The sequence below is a fragment of the Oncorhynchus keta genome, chromosome 23 (genome assembly GCF_023373465.1).
Source record: "Oncorhynchus keta strain PuntledgeMale-10-30-2019 chromosome 23, Oket_V2, whole genome shotgun sequence".
In the NCBI taxonomy this organism is placed as follows: Eukaryota; Metazoa; Chordata; class Actinopteri; order Salmoniformes; family Salmonidae; genus Oncorhynchus; species Oncorhynchus keta.
Window position 1 is genome coordinate 47,728,348 of NC_068443.1, and position 21,041 is coordinate 47,749,388.

General features: G+C 44.9%; 1 protein-coding gene and 1 long non-coding RNA gene across 4 annotated transcripts in view; one reads left to right on the forward strand and one right to left on the reverse strand.

Moving 5' to 3' along the window:
- LOC127911077 (uncharacterized) overlaps window positions 1-21,041 on the forward strand; it is a 133,985-nt gene that overhangs the window by 54,013 nt on the left and 58,931 nt on the right. The window lies entirely within an intron of this gene.
- The window catches only part of ankhb (ANKH inorganic pyrophosphate transport regulator b), a 97,589-nt gene that overhangs the window by 40,828 nt on the left and 35,720 nt on the right, over window positions 1-21,041 (reverse strand). Inside the window, exon 1 of one of the 3 annotated variants that reach the window (XM_035800593.2) lies at window positions 1,551-1,696. The exons of the other annotated variants lie outside the window; for them this stretch is intronic. Coding sequence (XP_035656486.1) covers window positions 1,551-1,596 — 46 coding nt within the window. The 5' untranslated portion in view covers window positions 1,597-1,696. Of the gene's footprint in view, window positions 1-1,550; window positions 1,697-21,041 lie in introns of those variants that run through there. 3 annotated transcript variants of the gene reach the window in all.

A 21,041-nucleotide genomic window follows, 5' to 3' on the forward strand; every position in this document is an offset into this window, starting at 1 on the left:
AATTGAGATAAATGTCAGAGCACTTCAGGGGCTTCAGTCATTAACAGACCAATGATTTATCGTCACTAGGGGAATAAAAAGGTTCCCCAAGAATGGTTTGCAGTCAGCTGAAAACAGGTTACTCAGGAATGTGCAGCAGAGTGAGCGTTGCAGATATACACTAAGAAAATAGTTTTTTTTTAGGGAAGGGTCATGGTTCTATATGTAACCATAATGACTCAAGTAACAGTTTGCTTGGTGTAAGGCAATTGGGCATTCTATGGTTATGTGCTTTACCGTATTTCCGCAGAACAGGCTGGTAATAATGATATACATAGCACTTCAAAGTGAGATCTAGCACTTTAACTGATACGCAATATAAATGACATACAAGGACCATGGTTAGAAACTTGTTTTTAACTTGAATCGTTGTCAATTCAGGCAAAGCAGGGCACCGCTGTTGAATGATTAAGAGAAAATGTGAAAATCCTTACTATAAGTGACCCTGCATTTAACACACTTTCTGCCCAGTCAGTTCTTGTGAGTATGACTAAGATAGAGGCAAAAGGCGAAATCATGCAACTCAAGGCACTATTCTGCCCACTTTATCAACCTACAAAGACAGCTATTTTGAGAAAAACAATCACTTATATATCTATTTGTTCACAAGAGTTAAGATAATTTGGTTTATTTTAAGGGCTTTACTTGAGTCTGTAGTTATGTCAGATATAGGTGTATGTTTTACAAGAGTCTGGTATAGTGGCAGCACTGCAGACTGAACCACATCCAGTATAGGCTACACCCTTGGCCACGGCAGTTTGAGCCCTGCCTGTGCCAGTTTCCTGTCTGTTGCCTTCTTCTTTCTGCTACCACCCCCTCCACTTTCCCACTGTTCTTGAAATGCAGAACATAAATATTTGTGGCATCAATATGAGTCAGAAACATTTATTCTAGTGTCAGAATTGACTACATGGTGTAAATAGGATAACTTGAGTCAGTCATTTTCATCCTAACTGAGATAATTAGAAATATGGGTATGTCCAGTGTTGCCAACTTAGTGCCTTTGTCGCTATATTTAGCGAGTATTCAGACCCTTCTAGCGACACTTTTTTTTTTTTTTTTTTAAACGACGAGCAACAAATCTAACGACTTTTTCTGGTGTTATTGGAGACTTTTGGAGACCGACGTGAAAGCACGTATCGTTCTAACTCTTCTCAGCGAGCAGCGAGTGCTGCCATGGGCCCCACCCCGTCCCAAAGCACAGGTGTCCCAGTCCTCCCGCAGGAGATGTTCACCCCTCCTCGTCCAGACTGCGAATGAATCGCGCATGCCGGAAGCCGTCGCTGGCTAATCCCGCACTGAATGTAAATTTACATTCAGGGCGGGATGTAAATGTAAAAAACGATAAAATTAAATTAGAAACTAAGTAATTCTGCCAGTGTCTCTTTTGGGTCACTTTTGCCAGTCCCAAGCCCAAATAAAGGAGGAGGGTTGGAATTGTGACATAACAAGAATGAACAGAAGAAAGTTCATTTGTAGTTCTAAACATATTTAGGGTGTTTTTTACTCACTTTTTGTCTCTCCCACGATGTTATTCCTCTCTCCTACAGGGTCCATCACAATTATATGCGCATGGCCAATTACGCAAATTAGGTGATGATGTCATTTAGCGACTTTTCGGACAGCCAATAGCTACTTTCCTTACTCAGGAGTTGGCAACACTGTATGTCACGGAATGAAGGATACGCCACAGTTTTTGTGGGGGGTTGGGTATGGATTACTTACGTGCCTACTTTTACCTATGATGGTCAATTGCCCACAGACAACACGGGTGTATTAATGCCCCCTGCTCAGAGCCATGTTGTCAAGTCTACAGCAGCCGTATTGGGGTGCAATGCACATTCCACTCTGTAAATACGAGTAAAAACCCAAAACAACATTCCAACAACATTATTGTGTATTTTCTATGGCAAAAATAATGATGGCCTATCACTAGACAAGGATGCAGTGGCCAGACACCAGTCCTGTTTCAGAGTAATGGAGGACACTTGAATCAGGTTGGTCATATTTGATCTGGTCAAAGGTGAAAATACTATCACTTCTCTGTCCTGGAATTCACCTATCATAACCTCCATTGTTGATATTGTGTCTTGTATGTTGTAAGGAGGTGCCCCCTTCCACAGTGCCGATGGTCTATCCTGGGCCTGAGTGAGTAATGTCAACCAATCAGTGCCTTACTGGCACATGTCCCTTGTGAATCATAATCTCTGATTAGCTATGCTCAACCGTGTATTTACTGTTGGCTTCCATGACTGTATGGCGGCAGTCTTTCTCTCCCTCCCTCTCTGTCTCTGTTATAGGAGCTTGGTCAGATCTGTAAGTCAGTGGCCAGTATCTGGGACGAGAGGGGCCTGTGCCTGATCAATGCTGCCATGCCCATCAGGCGTTGGCAAACACCTCCGAAGGGACAAAAGGTGATTACTATATAATAACACTACATCACAAGTGTTTAGAAACCCTGGCATGAGAAGAGTGCCATCCTCCTGCATCTCTCATCTGGCTGTAGTTATTGAACTCTACCTGCTGGACCCATGGGTTGAGGCCAACTCTGTCATATCCAGGATGGACTGTCATGCAGTCTCTATGGGGGTGCCACAGGGTTCAATTCTCGGGCCGACTCTTTTCTCTGTATATATCAATGATGTTGCTCTTGCTGCGGGCGATTCCCTGATCCACCTCTACGCAGACGACACCATTCTATATACTTTCGGCCCGTCATTGGACACTGTGCTATCCAACCTCCAAACGAGCTTCAATGCCATACAGCACTCCTTCCGTGGCCTCCAACTGCTCCTAAACGCGAGTAAAACCAAATGCATGCTTTTCAACCGATCGCTGCCTGCACCCGCATGCCCGACTAGCATCACCACCCTGGATGGTTCCAACCTTGAATATGTGGACATCTATAAGTACCTAGGTGTCTGGCTAGACTGCAAACTCTCCTTCCAGACTCACATCAAACATCTCCAATCAAAAATCAAATCCAGAGTCGGCTTTCTATTCCGCAACAAAGCCTCCTTCACTCACGCTGCCAAGCTTACCCTAGTAAAACTGACTATCCTACCGATCCTCGACTTCGGCGATGTCATCTACAAAATGGCTTCCAACACTCTACTCAGCAAACTGGATGCAGTCTATCACAGTGCCATCCGTTTTGTCACTAAAGCACCTTATACCACCCACCACTGCGACTTGTATGCTCTAGTCGGCTGGCCCTCACTACATATTCGTCGCCAGACCCACTGGCTCCAGGTCATCTACAAGTCCATGCTAGGTAAAGCTCCGCCTTATCTCAGTTCACTGGTCACGATGGCAACACCCATCCGTAGCACGCGCTCCAGCAGGTGTATCTCACTGATCATCCCTAAAGCCAACACCTCATTTGGCCGCCTTTCGTTCCAGTACTCTGCTGCCTGTGACTGGAACGAATTGCAAAAATCGCTGAAGTTGGAGACTTTTATCTCCCTCACCAACTTCAAACATCAGCTATCCGAGCAGCTAACCGATCGCTGCAGCTGTACATAGTCTATTGGTAAATAGCTCACCCTTTTTCACCTACCTCATTCCCATACTGTTTTTATACTGTTTTTATTTATTTACTTTTCTGCTCTTTTGCACACCAATATCTCTACCTGTACATGCCCATCTGATCATTTATCACCAGTGTTAATCTGCAAAATTGTATTATTCGCCTACCTCCTCATGCCTTTTGCACACATTGTATATAGACTGCCCATTTTTTTCTACTGTGTTATTGACTTGCTAAATTGTTTACTCCATGTGTAACTCTGTGTTGTCTGTTCACACTGCTATGCTTTATCTTGGCCAGGTCGCAGTTGCAAATGAGAACTTGTTCTCAACTAGCCTACCTGGTTAAATAAAGGTGAAATAAAATAAAAAAAAATTAAAAAAAAATGCACTCCACCCCTCCTGCCACCTGACTTCACGTGTCCATAACCTGTGATACATTACATAGATGGAAGGGACTTCAACAACCACTGGAGACTTGAAGACAGAGCCTCACCCAGAGAGCTGTGCATGTCAGTGTCTGGTTAGACAGCCAAATCCTTAGAAATGTGCAAATAGAATGCCATGCTGCACTGAAGACAAATATAAATGCAACATTTTAAACGATTTTACAGAGTTACAGTTCAAATCAGTCAAATGAAATACATTCATTAGGCACATATACCTTTAAAGCCAGGTAAGGGCGTGGTTCAGAAAACCAGTCAGTATCTGATGTGACCACCATTTGGCTAATTCAGTGCGACACATTCCCTTCACATAGAGTTGATCAGACTGTTGATTGTGGCCTGTGGAGAATTTGTCCCACTCTTCAATGGCTGCACAAAGTTGCTGGATATTGCCGGCAACTGGAACTCGCTGTTGTACACATCGATCCAGAGCATCCCTAACATGCTCAATGGGGGAAATTTCTGGTGATTATGCAGGCCATGGAAGAACTGGGGCATTTTCAGCTTCCAGGAATTGTGTACAGATCCTTGAGCCATGGGGCCGTGCATTAATATGCTGAAACATAAGGTGATGGCGGTGGATGAATGGCACGTCAATGGGCCTCAGGATCTTGTCACGGTATCACTGTGCACTCAAATTGCCATTGTGTTTGTTGCCCGTAGCTTATGCCTGCAGTGGTCTAAGGCACTGCATCTCAGTGCAAGAGGTGTCACTACAGTCCCTGGTTTGATTCCAGGCTGTATCACATCCGGCCGTGATTGGGAGTCCCATAAGGAGGCGCACAATTGGCACAGCAATGTCCGGGTTTGGCCAGGGTAGGCCGTCATTGTAAATAAGAATTTGTTCTTAACTCACTTGCCTACTTAAATAAAAGTTCAAATTAAAAATAAAATTTAAAAAACATTCCATAACCCCCCACCACCAACGTCTGCCATCTGCCTGATACAGTTGAAACCGGGATATATCCATGAAGAGCACATTTCTCCAGTGTGCCAGTGGCCATCGAAGGTGAGCATTTGTCCACTGAAGTCAGTTACGATGCCAAACTGCAGTCACGTAAAGACCCTGGTGAGGACGAGCACGCAGACGAGCTTCACTGAGACGGTTTCTGACAGTCTGTGCAGAAATGATTAGGAAGTGCAAACCCACAGTTTCATCAGCTTTCCGGGTGGCTGGTCTCAGACGATCCCACGGGTGAAGAAGCCAGATGTGGTCTGTGGTTATGAGGCCGGTTGTACGTACTGCCAAAAACAACATTGGAGGTGGCTTATGGTACAAAAGAGAACATGAAATTCCCCGGGAAGAGCTCTGGAGGATATTCCGGTGTCAGCATGCCAATTGCACACTCCCTCAACTTGAGACATCTGTGGCATTGCGTTCTGTGACAAAACTGCACATTTTAGAGTGGCCTTTTACTGTCTCTAACACAAGTTGCACCTGTGTAATGATCATGCTGTTTAATCAGCTTCTTGATATGCCACGACTGCCAGGAAAAAGTGAATTGGTCTGAATTCTTTCCGAATGCCTACCACATACATGCTCTTCGAAGATGGCGCCGATAGACATGGCAGCTCTGCTTCTAGATCTTAAGCAAACTTGAAGAATTTTGTTTTTCTGTCTTATTTCTTACATTATTAGCCCAGAATATTTTTTGCGTTGTTACATACAGCCAGAAATAACTTTTGGATACAAAGTGGCAGTAACTCGACCAGAAATACCAATGTTCTGAATTGGATAAATTGGATCCGGAGTGGTCTTTCTAGTCCGACTCAGGAGGTGTGCACACCATCCACCGCTTCTGAGTATATTACTCACTAATGTTCGGTTACTGGACAATAAAGTAGATGAGCTCAGGGCGAGGATCGCCTTCCAGAGACATCAGGGACTGTAACGTATTCTGCTTCACGGAATCATGGCTCTCTCCGTATATACTGTCCCAATCCACATAGCCAGCTGGATTCTCATTTAGGAATAAACAACTCCCCTGGAAGAAGAAAGGCAGTGGTGTATGTTTCATGAGTAATTACTCATGGTGTGATTGTGATGAATTACAGGAACTCAAGTCCTTTTGTTCACCCAACCTAGACTGCCTCACAATCCAATGCCAACCGTTTTAACTCTCAAGAGAATTCTGTTTGAGGGCGCTGGTGAGCAGCAACATGTGAAGACGCGTTTTCTCGGTGCTCCGATCCAGGGCGAACAATTTACTATTAATACTTGACCAACACCTGCCCCACTGTTCATTTTGTAACATTTCATTTGAAATCGAACCCAATTTACTAATCTGACTTTTGTTGTTGACATTTTTGGCATTTTAATCGTAAAATGTCGAGACAACAACGGCCGCGAGCCACAAAGGAGCAGGCCTCTGCTGAAGCCTCGGGCTCTCCTGACACGGACTCTGATCCCCCCCCCCCCGACCTAGACATGGTAATGGCAGCTATCATTCAGACTGTGCTGGCTAAGGTGGAGTCACTATCCACTGACCTATCTGCACAAATAGTTATTCTCCGCACCGAGGTCAACATAAAGATTGACTCCATTAACGAAGACTTGGCGAGACATGACACCCGTCTGACTAGCCTGGAAGATGGGGCAAGTATTACTGTGATAAAGTGGTGACACTGGAAGAGCAAGTCACCTGGCTGTCATTAGAGGTTGTCAAACTCACTTCCAAGGTTGAGGACCTTGAGAACAGACATCCCTGGGGGAACGGTCACATTTTTGACGTGAGAGAGGGACTCGAGACCGTAGGCGGAATGCGGCCTACCCTGTACATAGCTTGGTCGAAAATGGGTTTTCAAAATGGACAATGACCCCAAGCATACTTCCAAAGTTGTGGCAAAATGGCTTAAGGACAACAAAGTCAAGGTACTGGAGTGGCCATCACAAAGCCCTGACCTCAATCCCGTAGAAAATGTGTGGGCTGAACTGAAAAAGCGTGTACGAGCAAGGAGGCCTACAAACCTGACTCAGTTACACCAGCTCTGTCAAGAGGAATAGACCAACATTCACTCAACTAATTTTGGGAAGCTTTTGGAAGGCTACCTGAAACATTTGACCCAAGTTGACAATTTAAAGGCAATGCTACCAAATACTAATTGAGTGTATGTAAACTTCTGACCCACTGGGAATGTGATGAAAGAAATGAAAGCTGAAGTAAAGTGGTGATCCTAACTGAACTAAGACAGGGAATTTTTACAAGGATTAAATTTAGGAATTGCGAAAAACTGAATTTAAATGTATTTGGCTAAGGTGTATGTAAACTTCTGACTACAACTGTATATATTTTTTTCCCCAAGTGGATGGGTTTGGTCAGGGGGAGAACATATAACAATGCCTCCTTATATATATATATATATATATATATATATATTCTAAAATGGATCAAATAAAAATCGTAAACCGTCTACACACAATACTCCCTAATGACGAAAACAGGTTGTTAAATTATTTTGATAATTTATTAAATAAAAAAAATGAAATATTCAGACCCTTTGCTATGAGAGTCTAAGTTGAGCTCAGGTACATCCAGTTCCCATTTATCATCTTTGAGATGTTTCTACAATTTGATTGGAGTCCACCAAATTTGGTAAATTCAAATGATTGGACATGATTTGGAAAGGCACACACTTGTCTATATAAGGTCCCACAGTTGACAGTTGACAGTGCATGTTAGAGCATGGCGCTCTAACATGTGGTCCTTCTGTGGCTCAGTTGGTAGAGCATGGCGCTTGTAACACCAGGGTAGTGGGTTCGATTCCCGGGACCACCCATACGTAGAATGTATGCACACATGACTGTAAGTCGCTTTGGATAAAAGCGTCAGCTAAATGGCATATATTATTATTATTATTATTATTATTATATTATTAGAGCAAAAAATCAAGCCATGAGGTCGAAGGAATTGTCCGTAGAGCTCTGAGACAGGATTCTGTTGAGACACAAATATAGGGAAGGGTACCAAAAAATATCTGCTGCATTGAAGGTCCCCAAGAACACAATGTCCTCCATCATTCTTAAATGGAAGGCGTTTACAACCACCAAGACTCTTCCCAGAGCTGGCCGCCTGGCCAAACTGAGCAATTGGGGGAGAAGGGGCGGCAGGTAGCCTAGTGGTTAGAGCGTTGGGCCAGTAACAGAAAGGTTGCAAGATCGAATCCCGGGGTGACAAGGTAAAAATCTATCATTCTGCACCTGAACAAGGCAGTAAACCCGCTGTTCTTAGGCCATCATTGTAAATAAGAATTTCTGCTTAACTGACTTGCCTAAATAAATTAAGGTAAAATAAATAAATAAAGAAGGGCCTTGGTCAGGGAGGTGACCAAGAACCAGATGGTCACAATGACAGAGCTCTAGAGTTCCTCTGTGGAGATGGGAGAACCTTCCAGAAGGACAACGATCTCTGCAACACTCTACCAATCAGGCCTTTATGATAGAGTGGCCTGACGGAAGCCACTCCTCAGTAAATGGCACATGACAGCACTTAGAGTTTGCCAAAAGTCACCTAAAGACTCAGATAAGGAGAAACAAGATTATCTGTTCTGATGAAACCAAGATTGAACTCTTTGGCCTGACTGCCAAGCGTCACATCTTGAGGAAACCTGGCACCATCCCTACGGTGAAGCATGGTGGTGGCAGCATCATGCTGTGGGGATGTTTTTCAGCGGCAGTGACTGGGAGACTAGTCAGGTCCGTACAATTGCCCTTATTTTAGCGCCCCAAAAACGTAATATTTCAAGATCAACTGTAATGTCAATACCATTGTAAAGCACAATTTCTCCCCTTTTCAACAGAATCATGACCTAAACACTGCCCATTTCTGTGTAACAGTATAACTTTAGACCGTCCCCTCGCCCATACCCGTGCGCGAACCAGGGACCCTCTGCACACATCAACAACTGAAACCCACGAAGCATCGTTAGGCATCGCTCCACAAAAGCCGCGGCCCTTGCAGAGCAACGGGAACCACTACTTCAAGGTCTCAGAGCAAGTGACGTCACCGTTTGAAACACTATTTAGCACGCACCGCTAACTAAGCTAGCCGTTTCACATCCGTTACATCTGCATAATTCAAGCAGGCAATGAGCCCCGTGGGGTCTTTTTTTTTAAATGGCGGGTGGGGAAGCAAAACTAAGGAGAGAAAGTTTGGTTGGGGAAAAAAATAAATCACTCAATCTGTCCAACTTATCGCCTCTAAAATCTAAATAAAACACTAAAAAGAGTTTAACAAACCTATTTGAAGGCTTGTTTCGAATTTGAATCAGGTTTTTAGGGCGCTGCTAAAGTGATCTTAGAAGTAAACAGCGGCTTTGAGAAAGATGATCGCATGCAATGATGACGGAAAAAAAATGACTAGGTATCCCCCCTTACCCCCGTCACTGCCCATTTCTTGTTTTTAAACGATGAGAGAAGTGCTACACCTGGTGGAGATAGATTGTAAGACAGAAATAGTTGCTTTATGCCTGCTGTACATTACGACATGACACGTCAAGATGTAACGGAGGGTCAGTTTAAAACCTTTCTCCAATACTATAGAGCCAATACCATGTCGATCAACTCTTGAATAGAAACCTAGTTCACACCCCCGATTTTGAAGTCAACACAGTCGCTACAGTCCCATTAGTTTACTTTGTAGCCTCGTTTGAATATCGCGGTTACGCACATTTGTACGGAATGGGGTGAGTTTACGTTAGCTACGAACCAAATGGACAAGACACACTGCCATGAAGCGTTAATCCATGTATAGCGTATAGCTACATTTTCAGATTTATTTCAGCATTATTTATTTAAGTTTCTAATTTTGTCAGTCATTTTCATTGCAAGTCAGTGTACTGTTAGCTAGCTAGCGAACGTTAGCTTTCTGGCTCGCTAACTAATGCTACGTGCATGATCTGTGTAGTAATATTATTTGTATCGCAGAAATCCATTTGCATTGCTAATAATAGCCTAATGTTAGCTAGCTAACATTGAACCTAGTTCAACCATGCATCCTCTACTGACGGAATGAGGTCAATAACCTTCCAGGATACCCAGGCCAGTTCGATTAGAAAGGCCTGCTCACAGAAGTGTTTTAGGGAGCGTTTGACAGTGATGAGGGGTGGTCGTTTTACCGCGGACCCATAACGGACGCAGGCAATGAGGCAGTGATCGCTGAGATCCTGGTTGAAAACAGAAGGTGTATTTAGAGGGCAAGTTGGTCAGGGTGATATCTATGAAGGTACCCATGTTTACAGATTCGGGGTTGTACATGGTAGGTTCCTTGATAATTTGTGTGAGATTGAGGGCATCTAGCTTAGATTGTTTGATGGCTGGGAGTGTTAAACATATCCCGATTTAGGTCACCTAGCAGTCCGAACTCTGCCAATAGATGGGGGGGCAATCAATTCACATATGGTGTCCAGGGCACAGCTGGGAACTGAGGGGGGTCTAAAACAAGCGGCAACAGTGAGGGACTTATTTCTGGAGAGATTGATTTTTAAAAGTAGATGCTTGAACTGTTTGGGCATAGAACTGGATAGTATGACAGACCTCTGCAGGCTAATCTCTACAGTAGATTGCAATTCTGCCCCCTTTAGCAGTTCTGTCTTGATGGAAAATGTTGTAATTGGGGATGGAAATTTCAGAATGTTTGGTGGTCTTCCTAAGCCAGGATTCAGACACAGCTGGGACAGCAGGGTTGGCAAAGTGTGCTAAAGCAGTGAATAAAACAAACTTAGGGAAGAGGCTGCTACTGTTAACTTGCATGAAACCAAGGTTTTTACGGTTGCAGAAGTCAACAAATGAGAGTGTCTGGGGACACACAGGGCCTGGGTTAACCTCTACATCACCAGAGGAACAGAGGAGGAGTAGGATAAGGGTACGGCTAAAGGGTATAAGAACTGGTCATCTTGTGCTTTGGGAACGGAGAATAAAAGGAGCAGATTTCTGGCCGTGGTACGATAGATTCAGGGCATAATGTACAGACAAGGGTATGGGTGCGAGTACAGTGGGGGTAAACCAAGGCATGGTGTGATGATGAGAGAGGTTGCATCTCTGTAGGCACCAGTTAACCTGTTAATCCTACCCCCTACTTTTTCGAACATTCTGTTAAAAATCGCACAACATTTCAGCGCCCTGCTACTCATGCCAGGAATATAGTATATGCATATTATTAGTATGTGTGGATAGAAAACACTCAGACGTTTATAAAACTGGTTAAATCATGGCTGTGACTATAACGGAACGTGCGTTTCATCGAAAAGCGCAGGAAAATCTGATCACTGAAAATGGAAATATATATCCATGCGCGACTTGAACCCATTGATAAAGGTGAACCACATTTAATGGGGCTGAGGTTGCAATACCTACAGCTTCCACACGTTGTCTAGAGTCTTGTCATTTGCCTAGGCTTTGTTTCTTGGTCAAACAGACGCAAGGCAACGCATTTCCTCCGGTCTCCGACCGGATATTTTGGTTGAGAATTACCCGGACATTTTTTCCAGACGGACAGCTAAAGAATATACTTCGCCTCGTGATCAATTTGATCGCTTATTAACGTTTAATAATACCTAAAGTTGCATTACAAAAGTATTTCGAAGTGTTTTGTGAAAGTTTATCGTCGACTTTTTTAATTAAAAAAAATGACGTTACGTTATAAGATCGATATCTAGGCTATATATGGACCGATTTAATCGGGAAAAAAAGACCCAATAGTGATTATGGGACATCTAGGAGTGCCAACAAAGAAAGTCGCTCTGGATAAGAGCGTCTGCTAAATGACTTAAATGTAAAAATCAAATCAAATCAAATCTAATTTTATTTGTCACATACACATGGTTAGCAGATGTTAAATGCGAGTGTAGCGAAATGCTTGTGCTTCTAGTTCCGACAATGCAGTGATAACCAACAAGTAATCTAACTAACAATTCCAAAACTACTGTCTTATACACAGTGTAAGGGGATAAGGAATATGTACATAAGGATATATGAATGAGTGATGGTACAGAGCAGCATACAGTAGATGGTATCGAGTACAGTATATACATATGAGATGAGTGTGTAGACAAAGTAAACAAAGTGGCATAGTTAAAGTGGCTAGTGATACATGTGTTACATAAGGATGCAGTCGATGATGTAGAGTACAGTATATACATATGCATATGAGATGAATAATGTAGGGTAAGTAACATTATATAAGGTAGCATTGTTTAAAGTGGCTAGTGATATATTTACATAATTCCCATTATTAAAATGGCTGGAGTTGGGTCAGTGTCAATGACAGTGTGTTGGCAGCAGCCACTCACACTGTTAGTGGTGGCTGTTTAACAGTCTGATGGCCTTGAGATAGAAGCTGTTTTTCAGTCTCTCGGTCCCAGCTTTGATGCACCTGTACTGACCTCGCCTTCTGGATGATAGCGGGGTGAACAGGCAGTGGTTCGGGTGGTTGATGTCCTTGATGATCTTTATGGCCTTCCTGTAACAACGGGTGGTGTAGGTGTCCTGGAGGGCAGGTAGTTTGCCCCCGGTGATGCGTTGTGCAGTCCTCACTACCCTCTGGAGAGCCTTACGGTTGAGGGCGGAGCAGTTGCCGTACCAGGCGGTGATACAGCCCGCCAGGATGCTCTCGATTGTGCATCTGTAGAAGTTTGTGAGTGCTTTTGGTGACAAGCCGAATTTCTTCAGCCTCCTGAGGTTGAATAGGCGCTGCTGCGCTTCTTCACGACGCTGTCAGTGTGAGTGGACCAATTCAGTTTGTCTGTGATGTGTATGCCGAGGAACTTAAAACTAGCTACCCTCTCCACTACTGTTCCATCGATGTGGATAGGGGGTGTTCCCTCTGCTGTTTCCTGAAGTCCACAATCATCTCCTTAGTTTTGTTGACGTTGAGTGTGAGGTTATTTTCCTGACACCACACTCCGAGGGCCCTCACCTCCTCCCTGTAGGCCGTCTCGTCGTTGTTGGTAATCAAGCCTACCACTGTTGTGTCGTCCGCAAACTTGATGATTGAGTTGGAGGCGTGCGTGGCCACGCAGTCGTGGGTGAACAGGGAGTACAGGAGAGGGCTCAGAACGCACCCTTGTGGGGCCCCCCGTGTTGAGGATCAGCGGGGAGGAGATGTTGTTGCCTACCCTCACCACCTGGGGGCGGCCCGTCAGGAAGTCCAGTACCCAGTTGCACAGGGCGGGGTCGAGACCCAGGGTCTCGAGCTTGATGACGAGCTTGGAGGGTACTATGGTGTTGAATGCCGAGCTGTAGTCGATGAACAGCATTCTCACATAGGTATTCCTCTTGTCCAGGTGGGTTAGGGCAGTGTGCAGTGTGGTTGAGATTGCATCGTCTGTGGACCTATTTGGGCGGTAAGCAAATTGGAGTGGGTCTAGGGTGTCAGGTAGGGTGGAGGTGATATGGTCCTTGACTAGTCTCTCAAAGCACTTCATGATGACGGAAGTGAGTGCTACGGGCGGTAGTCGTTTAGCTCAGTTACCTTAGCTTTCTTGGGAACAGGAACAATGGTGGCCCTCTTGAAGCATGTGGGAACAGCAGACTGGTATAGGGATTGATTGAATATGTCCGTAAACACACCGGCCAGCTGGTCTGCGCATGCTCTGAGGGCGCGGCTGGGGATGCCGTCTGGGCCTGCAGCCTTGCGAGGGTTAACACGTTTAAATGTCTTACTCACCTCGGCTGCAGTGAAGGAGAGACCGCATGTTTCCGTTGCAGGCCGTGTCAGTGGCACTGTATTGTCCTCAAAGCGGGCAAAAAGTTATTTAGTCTGCCTGGGAGCAAGACATCCTGGTCCGTGACTGGGCTGGATTTCATCTTGTAGTCCGTGATTGACTGTAGACCCTGCCACATGCCTCTTGTGTCTGAGCCGTTGAATTGAGATTCCACTTTGTCTCTGTACTGACGCTTAGCTTGTTTAATAGCCTTGCGGAGGGAATAGCTGCACTGTTTGTATTCAGTCATGTTGCCAGACACCTTGCCCTGATTAAAAGCAGTGGTTCGCGCTTTCAGTTTCACGCGAATGCTGCCATCAATCCACGGTTTCTGGTTAGGGAATGTTTTTATCGTTGCTATGGGAACGACATCTTCGACGCACGTTCTAATGAACTCGCACACCGAATCAGCGTATTCGTCAATATTCCCATCTGACGCAATACGAAACATGTCCCAGTCCACGTGATGGAAGCAGTCTTGGAGTGTAGAGTCAGCTTGGTCTGACCAGCGTTGGACAGACCTCAGCGTGGGAGCCTCTTGTTTTAATTTCTGCCTGTAGGCAGGGATCAGCAAAATGGAGTCGTGGTCAGCTTTTCCGAAAGGGGGCGGGGCAGGGCCTTATATGCGTCGCGGAAGTTAGAGTAACAATGATCCAAGGTTTTACCACCCCTGGTTGCGCAATCGATATGCTGATAAAATTTAGGAGTCTTGTTTTCAGATTGGCTTTGTTAAAATCCCCAGCTACAATGAATGCAGCCTCCGGATAAATGGTTTCCAGTTTGCAAAGAGTTAAATAAAGTTCGTTCAGAGCCATCGATGTGTCTGCTTGGGGGGATATATACGGCTGTGATTATAATCGAAGAGAATTCTCTTGGAAGATAATGCGGTCTACATTTGATTGTGAGGAATTCTAAATCAGGTGAACAGAAGGATTTGAGTTCCTGTATGTTTCCTTCATCACACCATGTCCCGTTAGTCATGAGGCATACGCCCCGCCACTCTTCTTACCAGAGAGATGTTTGTTTCTGTCCGCGCGATGCGTGGAGAAACCCGTTGGCTGTACCGCCCTGGATAGCGTCTTCCCAGTAAGCCATGTTTCCGTAAAGCAAAGAACGTTACAGTCTCTGATGTCCCTCTGGAATGCCACCCTTGCTCGGATTTCATCAACCTTGTTGTCGAGAGACTGGACATTGGCAAGAAGAATACTGGGAAGTGGTGCGCGATGTGCCCTTTTTCGGAGTCTGACCAGAACACCGCCGCGTTTCCCTCTTTTTCGTAGCCGTTTCCTTGGGTCGCTGCAAGCGATCCATTCCGTTGTCCTGTTTGTAAGGCAGAACACAGGATCCGCATCGCGGAAAACATATTCTTGGTCGTACTGATGGTGAGTTGACGCTGATCTTATATTCAGTAGTTCTTCTCGACTGTATGTAATGAAACCTAAGATGACCTGGGGTACTAATGTAAGAAATAACACGTAAAAAACAAAAAACTGCATAGTTTCCTAGGAACGCGAAGCGAGGCGGCCATCTCAGTCAGTGTAATGGTCAAAGGTAATGAATGTTTTATATTTTATTTGTGCGGTTTGTGTAGCGACGACTATGCTAATTATTTTGTTTACGTCCCCTGCGGGTCTTTGGGGTGTTACATGCTATCAGATAATAGCTTCTCATGCTTTCGCCGAAAAGCATTTTAAAAATCTGACTTGTTGCCTGGATTCACAACGAGTGTAGCTTTAATTCAATACCCTGCATGTGTATTTTAATGAACGTTTGAGTTTTAACTAGTACTATTAGCATTTAGCGTAGCGCATTTGCATTTCCAGATGTCTAGATGGGACGCCTGCGTGCCAGGTAGGACCAAGAGGTTAAGCTGGGTGTGGTCTCCGCATGTGTGGGGGGTGGGGATAAGGGGGCCATCTGAGGCATGTTGAGCAGGACTAGGGGCTCCACAGTAAAATAAAACAATGAAAGCTGCCCTAAACAACAGTATACAAGGCATATTGGCATTAGAGAAAGGCATAAAGCAATCACAGGTGTTGATTGGGAGAGCTAATACAACAACGCGTAAACAGCTAGGAGAATAACAATGGGTAAATGGCGATGAATGGGCAGAGAGGGTCAGTTAGCTACACACAGGGCCTGATAAACAAAATTAAGTTCCATGTTAATGAACAGTCCAGCAGGCATCAGCTGTGTAACCGAGTGATCATAGGGTCCAAGGAGCAGCAATAGATGAAACAGGGAACCGTTCAGCAGTCGATTACTACGCTAGGCGAGCGGGAGACACGGCGTTCAGGAAGCTAGCGGGCCGGGGATAGCAGATGGATCATCAACAACATCCACGACGCAGAGGCCGGTTGAGAGCACATCGGCCGAATTGTGTCAGCAGACCAATCATGATGGATCGGCGGGGCTCTGTGTCGACAAATTGTCCAGGCCAATTGGAAAGAGAGCTGTTGTAGTTTGTGTACTTAGTTTGCTAGTCGGGAGATGGGCCTAGCTCGAGGCTAACTGGTGCAAGCTTTTGGACAAGGGCGTTAGCCACAGTAGCCACTCGGTAGCAGCTAGCTAGCTTCGAAGATCCGGTGTAATGGTCCAGAGCTTGCGGCAGGAATCCGATGATGGAGTGGAAAAAAAGCAGTCCGATATGCTCAGGGCTGATATCGCACTGTGCAGACTGGCAGGTATTTTCCGGGCTAAAGCGGCTGGTGTCCGAGCTAAAGGTAAAGACTGCTAGCAGTGGCTAACAATAACTAATAGCTAGTAGCTAATTAGCTGGCTAGCTTCTGATGGAAGTTCCAATTATAAGGTTGGAAAAAATATGGAGAAAAAAAAATGTATACAAAACATACTAAATTTTTACATGGGTTGAAAACAAACACGTCTTGCTGCTGCGCCATCTTGGAAAGTAAAAGCCAAGGACTATTGTAGGCTACTACTTAAACCACGTTTACTCTTACTACATACACTATCCTACTCAGCCTCACATGAAAATCCTTAGAGATGGGTGGGGCTAAGGCTTAAGAGGGTGTGAATGATGCTGAATAGGTGTAGACAAAGAAGAGCTCTCCAGTAGGTGTACCAAAATATTCAATGGACATTTTCTCTGATATGGGGTTACAAGTTTATCAACTTTCTAAGCAGAATTACTTTCCCATTGTTCCTCGACTGCAGTGTATGATATACCATTTTGTAGCTCTGAGTCTATACTTTTATCCAATGTAAAAAACATTATTTCAAATATTTCGACATAAGACTGAAACGAGGGGGTCGGTCACAATGTGAAAATATTTTGTAGTAAAAAATATGTTTCCAATGACATCAACAACCAATTCTGAAATGTCCCTTTAAAATGAATGCCTGTGCAGGGCTCTAGGGGAGAAGCCCTCCACTTCACAACTTCTCTCCATAGCTAAGCCTAACTTCTCTCCATAGCTAAGCCTAACTTCTCTCCATAGCTAAGCCTAACTTCTCTCCATAGCTAAGCCCAACTTCTCTCCATAGCTAAGCCCAACTTCTCTCCATAGCTAAGCCCAACTTCTCTCCATAGCTAAGCCCAACTTCTCTCCATAGCTAAGCCCAACTTCTCTCCATAGCTAAGCCCAACTTCTCTCCATAGCTAAGCCCAACTTCTCTCCATAGCTAAGCCCAACTTCTCTCCATAGCTAAGCCCAACTTCTCTCCATAGCTAAGCCCAACTTCTCTCCATAGCTAAGCCCAACTTCTCTCCATAGCTAAGCCCAACTTCTCTCCATAGCTAAGCCCAACTTCTCTCCATAGCTAAGCCCAACTTCTCTCCATAGCTAAGCCCAACTTCTCTCCATAGCTAAGCCCAACTTCTCTCCATAGCTAAGCCCAACTTCTCTCCATAGCTAAGCCCAACTTCTCTCCATAGCTAAGCCCAACTTCTCTCCATAGCTAAGCCCAACTTCTCTCCATAGCTAAGCCCAACTTCTCTCCATAGCTAAGCCCAACTTCTCTCCATAACTAAGCCCAACTTCTCTCCATAGCTAAGCCCAACTTCTCTCCATAGCTAAGCCCAACTTCTCTCCATAGCTAAGCCCAACTTCTCTCCATAGCTAAGCCCAACTTCTCTCCATAGCTAAGCCCAACTTCTCTCCATAGCTAAGCCCAACTTCTCTCCATAGCTAAGCCCAACTTCTCTCCATAGCTAAGCCCAACTTCTCTCCATAGCTAAGCCCAACTTCTCTCCATAGCTAAGCCCAACTTCTCTCCATAGCTAAGCCCAACTTCTCTCCATAGCTAAGCCCAACTTCTCTCCATAGCTAAGCCCAACTTCTCTCCATAGCTAAGCCCAACTTCTCTCCATAGCTAAGCCCAACTTCTCTCCATAGCTAAGCCCAACTTCTCTCCATAGCTAAGCCCAACTTCTCTCCATAGCTAAGCCCAACTTCTCTCCATAGCTAAGCCCAACTTCTCTCCATAGCTAAGCCCAACTTCTCTCCATAGCTAAGCCCAACTTCTCTCCATAGCTAAGCCCAACTTCTCTCCATAGCTAAGCCCAACTTCTCAACTTCTCTCCATAGCTAAGCCCAACTTCTCTCCATAGCTAAGCCCAACTTCTCTCCATAGCTAAGCCCAACTTCTCTCCATAGCTAAGCCCAACTTCTCTCCATAGCTAAGCCCAACTTCTCTCCATAGCTAAGCCCAACTTCTCTCCATAGCTAAGCCCAACTTCTCTCCATAGCTAAGCCCAACTTCTCTCCATAGCTAAGCCCAACTTCTCTCCATAGCTAAGCCCAACTTCTCTCCATAGCTAAGCCCAACTTCTCTCCATAGCTAAGCCCAACTTCTCTCCATAGCTAAGCCCAACTTCTCTCCATAGCTAAGCCCAACTTCTCTCCATAGCTAAGCCCAACTTCTCTCCATAGCTAAGCCCAACTTCTCTCCATAGCTAAGCCCAACTTCTCTCCATAGCTAAGCCCAACTTCTCTCCATAGCTAAGCCCAACTTCTCTCCATAGCTAAGCCCAACTTCTCTCCATAGCTAAGCCCAACTTCTCTCCATAGCTAAGCCCAACTTCTCTCCATAGCTAAGCCCAACTTCTCTCCATAGCTAAGCCCAACTTCTCTCCATAGCTAAGCCCAACTTCTCTCCATAGCTAAGCCCAACTTCTCTCCATAGCTAAGCCCAACTTCTCTCCATAGCTAAGTCCCAACTTCTCTCCATAGCTAAGTCCAACTTCTCTCCATAGCTAAGCCCAACTTCTCTCCATAGCTAAGCCCAACTTCTCTCCATAGCTAAGCCCAACTTCTCTCCATAGCTAAGCCCAACTTCTCTCCATAGCTAAGCCCAACTTCTCTCCATAGCTAAGCCCAACTTCTCTCCATAGCTAAGCTCAACTTCTCTCCATAGCTAAGCCCAACTTCTCTCCATAGCTAAGCCCAACTTCTCTCCATAGCTAAGCCCAACTTCTCTCCATAGCTAAGCCCAACTTCTCTCCATAGCTAAGCCCAACTTCTCTCCATAGCTAAGCCCAACTTCTCTCCATAGCTAAGCCCAACTTCTCTCCATAGCTAAGCCCAACTTCTCTCCATAGCTAAGCCCAACTTCTCTCCATAGCTAAGCCCAACTTCTCTCCATAGCTAAGCCCAACTTCTCTCCATAGCTAAGCCCAACTTCTCTCCATAGCTAAGCCCAACTTCTCTCCATAGCTAAGCCCAACTTCTCTCCATAGCTAAGCCCAACTTCTCTCCATAGCTAAGCCCAACTTCTCTCCATAGCTAAGCCCAACTTCTCTCCATAGCTAAGCCCAACTTCTCTCCATAGCTAAGCCCAACTTCTCTCCATAGCTAAGCCCAACTTCTCTCCATAGCTAAGCCCAACTTCTCTCCATAGCTAAGCCCAACTTCTCTCCATAGCTAAGCCCAACTTCTCTCCATAGCTAAGCCCAACTTCTCTCCATAGCTAAGCCCAACTTCTCTCCATAGCTAAGCCCAACTTCTCTCCATAGCTAAGCCCAACTTCTCTCCATAGCTAAGCCCAACTTCTCTCCATAGCTAAGCCCAACTTCTCTCCATAGCTAAGCCCAACTTCTCTCCTAAGCCCAACTCTCCATAGCTAAGCCCAACTTCTCTCCATAGCTAAGCCCAACTTCTCTCCATAGCTAAGCCCAACTTCTCTCCATAGCTAAGCCCAACTTCTCTCCATAGCTAAGCCCAACTTCTCTCCATAGCTAAGCCCAACTTCTCTCCATAGCTAAGCCCAACTTCTCTCCATAGCTAAGCCCAACTTCTCTCCATAGCTAAGCCCAACTTCTCTCCATAGCTAAGCCCAACTTCTCTCCATAGCTAAGCCCAACTTCTCTCCATAGCCTAGCCCAACTTCTCTCCATAGCCTAGCCCAACTTCTCTCCATAGCTAAGCCCAACTTCTCTCCATAGCTAAGCCCAACTTCTCTCCATAGCTAAGCCCAACTTCTCTCCATAGCTAAGCCCAACTTCTCTCCATAGCTAAGCCCAACTTCTCTCCATAGCCAAGCCCAACTTCTCTCCATAGCCTATCTCGCTGTCACTACTCAGTACCCTTGTTTGTTGTGATTGAATGGCAAAGACACCCAAGAAACACCCACCTCAAATCACCATCTCCATGACAACTATCATTTGGCTTCAGTCATGGCTGCTGCATTTCATAATTTAACAAGCTAAAAAATTAGGCCAAATCAGGAAGTTCCAACCCACTTTAAAAAAAAATATGCGTGTGGAACCACCTACAGCAGGGGTATTCAAGTCTTAACCTACGAGGTCCAGAGCCTACTGGTTTTCTGTTCTACCTGATAATTAATTACACCCATTTGGTGTCCCAGGTCCAAATCAGTCCCGGATTAGAGGGGGAAAATTAAAAACAGGTCGAGGTCCAGAGTTGAGTTTGAAGGACTTACAGCATGGTATTTTAAACGTTGGTGTTTAATGCTGAGCTCAATGTTAAAATTACATTAGAATTAGAGGCACCTTTTTCTGTTAATGTTTTCATTTTGTGATTGCAAATGGCATTTAGTTACATGTCCCCTTTCCATGAGAAGAAACACAAATAATATTGTCACATGGAAAGAATCTCAATGTAAACATGGTGTACATTCATATCATGCTCTGCGCACACTGTTCCTTTGTGGAGTGTTTATGACCAGAGTGTGTCTTTGTGGAGGAAAAGTACAACCGATGACACATCTGGTCTCATTCCGATTAAAATGTGTTCAGTCTTATCATTGGGGAAACATTCTTTCACATAATGGAGACTCTAGAAAGAAGCTTGATGAGTACTGTCTGGAGCATTTGCAACAGTGTTTCTTTCAGTGTGAACTTATGTCAAC